Source organism: Cololabis saira, chromosome 14 (assembly GCF_033807715.1).
Source record: "Cololabis saira isolate AMF1-May2022 chromosome 14, fColSai1.1, whole genome shotgun sequence".
Taxonomy (NCBI): domain Eukaryota; kingdom Metazoa; phylum Chordata; class Actinopteri; order Beloniformes; family Belonidae; genus Cololabis; species Cololabis saira.
The window spans coordinates 22,087,046-22,097,966 of NC_084600.1; the positions used below are offsets into that span (position 1 = coordinate 22,087,046).

Sequence of the window (10,921 nt, forward strand, 5' to 3'; positions counted from 1 at the left end):
TTGAGTTTGGTTCTCCATTTTCCACAACCAGTTAGATGCCAAACCATGGCATTTCCCACTGAGACTGGGTCTCTTGTACACTCTTGCAAAAGCACAGAACATTGTAGTATTGTTGAGTCCCAGGTATGACATCCATCTACTAATTGGCTTTTTATTTTTTTTTATATTTTATTTTGAGTAAATTTAAAACAAAAACAATACAATGGCAAAAAAAGAAACTCCTCAACAGAGGAGAAACCCTCCGACAGCAGAGACTTTGAAGGAGGTTTCTGGGAAGAGTGTTTCACTTTAGACTGTATTGACAGCCAAACGTTTCAGGAAACGTCATATGCTCTCTATCAGTGGACATGTCAGGGGTGACATTTCAGTCAAATAAAGTTTTCTTACCAAAGGTTTCATTATCAACCGTATTACTATGGCTAAAGACCTCAATGTGTATCATCCTTCCCTATTTTGATCCGCAGAAGAGGCGAGGGACACCTTGTTCTCTGTCAGGGCACGGGCGCCTATGTATTGCTGCAACATTCATGGCTGTATATTTCAGCAACACTGTTTCTGGGAACCAGAGAAACTGTTTGCTTCAGTTAGAACGATTACAAATGGTCCTTGTTTAAGAACAGGCTGTCCCACGGAGCAGTTGAGACAGTCAAACTTGTGAGGGATGCATCTTTACTTGAGCTGTGGTTTGCCATTTTACTTAATGTGTGGTCAAAACCTGTACAGGAATGAAAAGCATGTTACTTGAGGACATCTGTATGGAAATACATTTTTAACTTTTTGAATACCTTCATCTGAAGTTCTGGTTTTAGTTCAACCACTTCCTATATTGCCACAGCACTGCAAAAAGTTCTAGTCAAGAAAATCTTTCTTACTCCATTGGCCAAGATATCTTTGCTCATAATAAGACAAATTTGACTAGATTTAGGAATATTAGGCTTATTTATAGCAGGGCTGTTTTTGCAGTGTCATCAGGGGTGTATGAATCACAATGGAAGTTATGAAGAAACCGGTGTTTCTGTGCATTCCTGGATGACTGCTGGTCATACTGACCACTTTAACTCCCTTCGGGTCGAGACCGGATGGAGCCTACCATATATGGCGTGGTATTTATAACAGAAGTTCGCAGGTAGCTTCACAACACAAATTTAACTTTGGGTTCATGTACACCACACAATCACGTTCTACTGCTAAAGTTGGGTTTGTTTGACGGATGTGAGAGCTCTGGTCTGTGCTACAGCGAGGATCAATTCCTGGTCTCTGGGACAGTTGAAAGGAGCTGTTCTTGTGCATATCATTGCACATCTACATGGATGAATGCATGTTTTCAGCATATGCATGTGAAAGCATTTCACCTCTGGAAATCATCCAGGAATTCTGACTATTGTTACCTAGTAACTATTCTTAAGCTTTACAAGGATGTGATCATCTTATCTTCCTGCTTGTGTTCTCTGTCCTTTAGTAAAAGTTACCTGTGGTCGTCGTTGGGGGTGACTGCTCTGGCCTTCCTTACCGGAGCCTTGGCCTTCTGGTTACCCACATTCCTGTCCAGGGCTCACATCGCTCAGGGACTCCGACCAAAAGTCACAAACTCCAGCGAACCCAGAGACTCCACTGACAGGTGCAGGATGACCCCTGACCTTTTTTCTTTCCTGCTGTTGAAAATCACCTTGTGTTTTAAGCATCATCATCTGATTCTTCTCACCGCAGTTATATCTTTGGTGCTGTGACCGTGGCGACAGGGATTCTGGGAGGGGCTCTGGGCACCACCTTGTCTAGACAGTTTAGGGACAAGGTGGCGCACGCAGACCCACTCATCTGTGCAGTAGGCATGCTGGGATCGGTTCCTTGCCTTTTCATCACCATCTTCGTAGCATCTGCGAGCATTCCAGCCACTTATGTAAGAGCTAAATTGATGTTTACTGTAACCTTACTGAACCATCCCTTTTGATTTTTGGCTTTTGAGAGTGCAAAATTGGATTAACTTTAGTACAACATTTTACTTTGTCCCTTGAATGCCTCATTTCAGGTATTCATCTTCTTCGGTGAATTGTTGCTCTCACTCAACTGGGCTGTCTTGGCTGATATACTGCTGGTGAGTTGAGATGGCATTCACTGGATTAAAAGTATGAAACAGTCTATTGAAACTTGATGCTGACACATTGTTTTGTGTGTATTTTATGCTTCAGTACGTTGTTATACCAACCAAACGGGCCACAGCTGAGGCGCTACAGATTTCAGTTGGCCATCTCCTTGGTGACGCTGGTAGTCCGTACCTGTTGGGAGTGGTGAGAAATTGTTCCCCTTCCTCTATTCATTTATATACACTTTTATTTTTTTTTTCATCATTCATGCTGTTTTTTTTACTCATGCACCAATAGATCTCTGATGCTATAAGGTCAACTAAACCCGAAGAGGATAACTGGAGCTTCCACAGTCTGAAGTACAGTCTCCTGCTCTGCCCATTTGTTGGGATCCTGGGTGGAGCGTTTTTCCTGATAACTACCCTCTACATAAATGAAGATCGGAAAGCAGTTCAGCGATTGATTGAAGGTAATAGGACCGGATGCCAAAACTACATGGTGTGACTGACCCACTGGTACATTTTGGTCCTCACAATTTGCTTGGTTAATTTCTGAGTCACACATTTGTTGGAGTGTGCAGTCTTTCCTAAACAACGGCCCTTTATTCAACTCACTCACTACAAGATGGCTCTCCACCTTAAGCAGTTAGACACAAATTGCTCTTAACTTGACACACACACCAGTGACACACTGGCAGTCCAGGGACACACTGGCAGCTCAGAGACAGAAACCAGCCCTGGCTAATAAAGATAACATTGTCTATCTTGTTTTGGATCTGAACTGACATCATTCTTTGCATTCTTTTTTCGTGTACGGCACAACACATTTATGCAAAATGCATTTTCCAGTGGGATGAGAAGGTGGCATCATCTTAGCCAATGAGAGTTGGTCAAAGACTATTATGGCCTCAAATCTACATGCTCTTGGATGGTCTTGCACCAAGCTGTATGATTGCTTGCTATTTCAAATCCTTGTATATTTGTGTGTGTTAGGAGATGATCCACAGCCACAGAAAGTTCCTACACCAGAGTCCTCCATGGAGATGAACAAGAAGACAACTGAGTAAAGCTGGAGAACAAGTATTAATTCATTTAACATACTGATGATTCATTAAAAACTGCTGGTTTGAAGAACTGTTCCATGAATCACCTAAAACAAGCTATTTTCTGCCACTTTTCACTCATATGTTGTTTATAGACTTGGAGAAAACTTGAAAATTTCACACCATCAAGCATTTCCCAGTTCGCTTAGTCTTAAAATGTTTTTTATGTTTTTTCAGTGGAAGTTTGTTAGTTTCATTTGTTTATGAAAGAAATCACAAATTTTCTTTAAAGTTAAATAGGAACCAACTCACCTTCAACCGCTCTTACATTTGTTTTTCCCCATGGCGATACCTCACAGCGCAGGTGGTTCTGTTTAGAAGATCACAGTATTACCTCCACTTTCAGTGTCACTGTGTAGTATACTTGAAAAGTAAATGTAATTATATTCTTCTGTAAATACAAACTATTATATTTTGATAAATTTGGAAGTAAAAATTTTTTTCACCCCTTTGAGAGCTCTGTTCACTTCCTTTTTTTTTTAACAGGCATGTGAAACAGGAAAGGTTTGCATCTATTTTAACAAACGTAAGACAAAATGCAGAAGGACTGGTGAAAATTACACCAAGCGATAATTTTTGTGCATGAAATGCTGCAGACTCTTTGACACCACTGCTTCAGTTAGTTGAGGTTCGTAGTCATTTGCTTACATGCAGCTCTCTTATCATAGTCCATAGTCATCTGATGGAGCTCTAGACTTGAACTGGGCAATTGCAGACCTTTTTTTTTTAGCCATTCATGTAGATTTGGGATCAATGTCCTGTTGCATGACCTGTCTTTGATCAAAATTCAGTCGTTAGACGGATAGCCGGTCCTCACAGTCCTCACATTTGACCCAGGAATGCTTTGAGGAGTTCGTGGTGGACTAGGGGACTGCAAGTTGGCCAAACAAACTATCACCCCTCCACCGCCGTGCTTGGCCCTTGCTATGAATTGTTTGTGCTTTCACCAGATGTGGTGCTGTGTATTATGATCAAACTCATCACTTTGGTCCAGAGGACATTGTTCCAGAGGACTTGTGGCTTGTTGGTAACTGCAGCTCTGAGTCATGTTGCTACACAGGCCTATAGAGTCCAACAGTTCCTTTTTTGTGAGCATGAAACATACAACTGTTTGAGCAACAAGGTTGCCTAGTGGTTTGTACTGTTACCTCACAGCAAGAAGGTTCCTGACTCTAAGATAGCTGAGATAGACTCCAGCAGACCCCCATGACCCTGAAAAGTGATGAGCTGGGATGGATGGATGGATGGATGGATGGACGGATGGATGGATGGACGGATGCAGTTTGATCTTGTTGTAACCTTGGTGAAATGTCCACTCCTGGGAGGACTTGAAACTAAATAATCTTTCTTTCTAAAGACTGGTGGACTCTAAACTGTGGGACTGGGAATGACTGTGTAACCCGTCCCAGGATCCTGTGCAGCAACATCTCCTCGACGATAATTGCTGATGTTTTTCCTCTTTATGAACCAACACCTCTACTACTTCTGTATTTGGACTTATTTTAGGTAAATGATGGCACAGTGCAATAAATAATGTGGAAATCATGTGAATAATATCAGCTAAGGATGTGATGTTTGTTTTTAATGTACACAGAACCTTTTAGAAATGAGAGAGAATGTACCGTCTTTGTTTATATGAAAAAGTTTAAATTTAATTGCAATATATGCTATGTTGTCCTTTCAGTTTCAAAGTAAAGAATATCCTTCTACTGCCGCCCCCCTCGCCCCCAAAAAAAGAGGGGAAAAGCGATAAATCTACAAAAACAAAGCAATCGCAAATATTATTCTTTTGTGTTCGGAGATCCTTTTATTTCATAGCAACATAAGACTATACATGTAGTGTGAGTGTTTCTATCTTAGTCCAACATAAATTTAGTAAATAAAATTAACTTAGTACAATATTTTCTTCTGAAATGGCTTGGATCGTGTATCTCAGAGAGCTAGTGTACTGAGAGGGGTTTAAAATAATTGGGCTCTGTTGCAGTCTTATCATCCACTTGTTGTTTTTTTGTTTTGTTTATATTAGATTTCCAGAGGTGTCCATGTTCGTGTAATCCATTTGTGCTCTACGCCGTATTTCTTCACCTTTCAACCCTCAGTCAAATGTACATGTAGTTAAGTATCCAGACTGATGAGCATTAAATTAACCACTCACTCTACCAGCGTTCAATCAGCATCTATGGTCCAATCCAGCATAGAAATGCTGCCACCTAACGTGAGTCTGAGGAACTGCAGGCTCGTGCAGAATCAGCTGGAGGAGTTGCGATAAAGAGTTTTAATGCTCAGTAATTAGATGGGAAATAAGAATATAGATTACTAAATTGGATTGCAAATTGAATAAAATATCGGTAAATGAATATGTTAAAACATAATGTATTTATTGTTGTTGAATAATTAACGTGCATTAAAAATCAATAATGTAATTAATAATTAATTGATTATTAAATATGTAATTTTTGAAGTATGGTAATCTTAAAAAGGGTAAATAAAAAATTGCTCATGAATATAGGAGCATATTTTCTATTCCGGCAACTAAAGTAACAATGCAATGACCGCTCAAAAAGCCTCGAACAGATGTACTGTTTTTAAAAGCCTGTATGGAAGATATATTCCTGAATTAGTTTTTAAATTCAATTTATCCACTAAATGTATTCATTTGAAAATTGCATTATTTGAGAATAAAACAAGTAACTATTTTATAATTCCTTTTCTTAAAAGGAGATTAACATTTTCAATGAAACAATAGGCCTACTTAATAAACTAGACTATTTATTTATGAATCTATTTTTTTTCATTTCTCAAGGAAATACTATTTTACTGTTTCAGCCACGCCCCTGGTCTTCCTAGCAGGTTGAACAGACAACTGATTTAAAGATGGATACTCTTCATTAACTGTTTTCATTGTTGATTATTTTCAGTAAATATTACTTGGAAACTTCTGAGAACTGCTAGTGGGTGAAAGGAGCCGATTCGTTCAACATAATAAGGAACTTTGTCCACTAGATGGCAATAATTCCTTACTTAAGAAGTACCAGAAAGATTTCAGCTGCACAGTGGATTCATAAACGTCCACTGAGATATTTAGTAGACCTGGCTTAAGGGTCTGTTCATGATTACATATGAAGAGCCTGCAGATGTACAGTAAGGCAAGGCCGGGCACGTTTATTTGTATAGCCCATTTCATATACAATACAATTCAAAGGACTTTACATAAAAATACCTTAAACATGCATTAAAAAGAAATGTTCTTTAGGTGATAATAGGCTGACTTCACTATTTCGTCTGAGTCCAGAACCACGCCCAGATCTCTGGCTTGGCTATTTGTTTTTAGCTTCATTGCTTGAACCTGAGTGCTGACTTTTAATCTTTATTCCTTGGCTCCAAACACTATTATTTCTGTTTTGTCTTCGTTTGACTGAAGATCATTCTGGCACATTTACCTGTACTTAATAATTAGATGAATGCATTTTTATCAACGTTTGAATTGGATTATAGTCTCCGGGTGAGATGGTTATTTAGTTTTGTGTGTCATCTGTGTTGGTATGGTAATGTATGTTGTTTTGTTTTTTCATAATTTAAGTGAGTGTGAGCATATAGATGTTAAACAACAGAGGCCCAAAAATTGAACCTTGAGGAACGTTATTTTTGTTACTCTGATCTGTAGTTACCTAAAGACACAAAATAGTCCCTGTCTTTTAGATAGGACTCCAACCAGGGAAGTGCTGTGCCAGCAAGTCCCACCTAGTTCCTCAATTGGTCTATCAATATGTTATGTTCGACTGTGTCACATGCAGCACTGAGATCCAGTAAGACCAAGATTGAAATGTTGCCACTATTAGGATTGGAGGGGATGTCACTCCTTTAAAAGATCCTGTTGACAGAATATTGGGCAGCAAGTTGTGAAATTTAGGTGATATATGATGTAATCCAGGTGAAATGTATTCAGTATCTCTGTATCTCTATTCAGTATCTGTTTAGGCGAGCTAATAGATGTAATTATCTTTCTCTACTGCTGATATTTTTAATAAATTTCGACTTTTTTATCCAGCCTGGCTAATATTGGCCTAGCTGAGTGTAAAATGAAAGAAGGGCAGTGAGATGGACTGTCCTTGAGCTGCAAACAGGAAAATAATACATCAGAGAGATAGTGGGAACATTAGCAGAGGCCAAGACAACACTTTGGTTCTTCTTCTGACAAAAAAAGAGCCCTTCATTGAGTAACATAAAAAGCCTGGATGAATATAGAGAATAACAGTGATGGATGCTTGCAGGATCATACACCAAGAAAAACCTCCTCACAGAATCCAACACTGTGAAGATCTCTCCCCCAGAGGAAGATGTCATTACCCACGTTTATCATAAAAAGAAGACTTCCAGAAAGATATTCAGAGGGTTTTCTGACAAGAAATGAACTATTCATAAGCTTCAAGAATAGAAAAACCAAGAAGGTTGGAAAAAAGATTCCTCAGACTGATGAAACCATCAGTGCAATTTCCACTGGGGACAGGGGGGGCATGTCCCCCCCACTTTTCAAAATCATGTTTTTGTCCCCCCCACTTTTTACAGTTTAAAAACTAACGGTAGGCTCAGCCTGTAATTGCGAATCATCAAGACACACTTTGTTTATAAGGAAAGGAAGGAATGAACATGATCTATTTTCATATTTCATAGGAGAAATATGTGGAGACAGGCGCAAGTGAAGAAGTGCAGGCAGGCAGGAACCCAACCATGTTAGCCCAAAAGTGATTGTAGAACAGCATCTCAGCAACAAAACCTTAAGATTTCAAGAGAAGTGGTGCTGTGAATTTCCTTGGCTCCATTATAAACAAGGAGAAGTCAATGGAATCCTATGTTTTTTCTGTGCCCAAGCTTTTGAAAATGAAAAATCAAGCCTGGCCAAGAATGCAGATCCAGCATTTTCCCAAAATGGGCAAAAAAAAAGTTAAAAAGTGTCTAAAAAAGTAAATGCATATTCAAATTGTTTGATTGTTCGCATTCACACACACATAGTCTTACAAAGCCATACTCCACATCCACGCTACAGCTACACGCACAAATTTGCCATTCCTACTTGTGTCCCCCCCACCTCTGAAACTAAAGTTTCGCCCTTGGATGAAACCAAAATCAGATCATGATGGGGGGAAAAAATGATGGCAAAGGCCTAATAATCTTAAACTGCAAAACAAGTACATGCAGTGTAACGGCACAGGCATGAATGACTTCAAACGGTACTGAATCCCTGGTGTTTGTAAATGTAGTGTGAGAATCGATATGTTCAACAACCGCTGAGTCAACCATCTGATCAACCATCTGATCTCCACCCACACGAGTGTCGCACCCTCAGAAAACAAAACTTAAAGCAGCAAGGCCCACAAATAAACAGTTGACAAAGAAGCTCAGAGGAAGATATGGAGGTTGATCTCCATGGAGGTCAATATTGCAGGATTTTCAGGAAAATCCTGGAAATTAAAATTTTATTTCGGGTAAACATTATTTGTCCAATTATTTTCAGCTTAATATGTTAAAAAGTCATAATTTTTAAATCTTTCCTTAAATTCGGTTTAAATATGGTTTGGTTAAATACAAAAAACTCAGTGCCTCAGTATTTCCAGAGTGATTGTAAACATACAAATCCACAGTAAGATCACATATCTTAATATTGACGATACCACTTTTTGTGGTATGAAATGTGCACTATTTATGTATGGCAGACCTTCATCTCAACGTCTCAGCGGTCAACTTGATTTCAGTATGCAGAAGATAAACTTCAGAGTTCAAATTAAAAACAGTTCAGCCAGACAGCTCACGCAGTGAGGACTTAAAACACTTTATTAATAATCAAACATAGTTGAGTTTTGGAGTCTAGGCTTTGATCAATCCTCATTTATTGGGCTTACAGAGCAATATCAGAGGGATGAAACTGAACTTAACCTCCTCTATAAAACCAGGTGAGGAGGGATTTTAGAAATGGGCTTAAGCTTGGGATGGGAGAGACATCCAAAGGTATTTGAGACACGAGTACCTCTTGATACTTGTGTAAGTCTGGGTGAAAGATGGGTGAAAGCAAGCATCTGCTAAAACTGTCTGCTATAACACCTCACATATGTCCAAACCTAACTTAACACAGTACAAACTGTGATCAAGGACTAGTATAAATGAATAGTACAAACAGTCATAAACACATAGTCCCCATAGAGTCACTTGACATATCCATGTGCAACAACCTATATGATACTTAGGGTCGTAGTCATTTCAAGTTATTTTTCATCGAGGAGAAATTCTTACAGATCCTGACTCCTCTCTGACTGTTTCTGTCAGACACTGCACAGTCTCATCCTCCAGCACAGGCACACGTATGCCTTCTGCACCACAGATGTGTTAATCCACTAAACCCTACACCCGACTTCTTTATTTCAGCCAAATTCTGAACTGTGACTGAGTGTGTGACCTCTGGCGAGTTCATGCTCGCTGCTGACATCCATCATCTGAAGCTTGGCTGCTCTTGTCAAAAACTGTCACCGATCAGACAATAGAGGCATGTTTCCAAACTTGGGTGTGAGCTCATTGCCGATCACTTTCTGAAGTGCGCAGGCAGCTGCTGCAGAGGTGCTAAACGACTCCCACGGCTAATCTTCACAGCTGCGTGTCAGCGCACGCACCCCAGTAAAGCAGGCAGAGGTCAGAGGTAGTGGCCCTCGTCAGTCTCAGGTACAAGTTCGTGGACTGACAGGGCCACACAGACTCAGTTTTATTGGTTAGTTTTAAAAACCGCTTTGTTTCAGTGGAATCTTGCACAAGCTGATTCATGACATTTCCAGCAAACGCTTCCCATTAAAGTGCTGAAACAGTTCACTAAACTGCAGACTTACGGAAGAATTACCAAGCTATTGTTGAAAGGTTTGTCGCTTTATTGTGAAATTAACTGCTATTTCCTTTTGTTTTTGAACATCTTAGCCTCACACTTGTAATTTTCCAGAAGTGTGTGTTTTCTTTGAACACTGAGGAAATAGATTAAGTAGCATGGCATGCGGTTTCTTCTGAATAACAAACCAGCACATACGCACGCGAGAAGGTATGTGGAAAACATTTTAGAGGTAACAGTTTGACCTGTAATTAAAACACAATAGGTATTGTGCACCATGTTTCAGAGCACTTTATCTGCATACCTCTCCATTTCCCTTGTGGACCCTGGCGGAGCAGGAAACGGTCACAATGGCTAATAAATTGTGCAGGCCAATCGCCTGAGGGAAGCCAACGGGAGAACGGATGCTGTCAGTATTTACTCAAAAGTTGGGGCAGACATTTTAGTCTTGTAAAAAGGCCTCAGACCAAAGACAGCAGCTTGATAGTAGTAATCAATCAGAATACTGTCATGGTATCATTAATAACCAGAAATGCCTCATGAGCATTCCACCTTTTTTTTCTTCTTTTTTTTTTTTTACTGTAAGAAAAGAGACAACTTATCTAGCCCATATGTGTGCTGCGCTCACCCTCTCACAGCTGAGCCGCAGAGCAGTGATAAGAGGAGTCAAACCACATTTGTGGATGTGGAGTTGCAATCTTTCTTGAGCAGCAACCTGCTGCAGCGATGTGACGTCATGTGAAAAAAGAGGCCTCTCCACCCTCTCTGCTGTCACTTTTTTGGGCAATTACATCATGAGCTTGCTTGTGTCGTGCAAGGTTCTAGTATAAATCATCATGTAAAAAAAAAAAAAAAGAAGAGCTGCTTAGATAGGGA

General features: G+C 39.7%; 1 protein-coding gene across 1 annotated transcript in view; it reads left to right on the forward strand.

The window, feature by feature from the left end:
• The window catches only part of spns3 (SPNS lysolipid transporter 3, sphingosine-1-phosphate (putative)), a 17,743-nt gene extending 12,510 nt beyond the window's left edge, over positions 1-5,233 (forward strand). The window contains exons 10-16 of the mRNA XM_061740154.1: positions 1,460-1,618; positions 1,708-1,897; positions 2,027-2,092; positions 2,187-2,285; positions 2,379-2,550; positions 3,074-3,160; positions 4,541-5,233. Of these exons, the coding sequence (XP_061596138.1) occupies positions 1,460-1,618; positions 1,708-1,897; positions 2,027-2,092; positions 2,187-2,285; positions 2,379-2,550; positions 3,074-3,147 (760 nt within the window). The 3' untranslated portion in view covers positions 3,148-3,160; positions 4,541-5,233. The remainder of the gene's footprint in view (positions 1-1,459; positions 1,619-1,707; positions 1,898-2,026; positions 2,093-2,186; positions 2,286-2,378; positions 2,551-3,073; positions 3,161-4,540) is intronic.
• Positions 5,234-10,921: the final 5,688 nt, after the last annotated feature.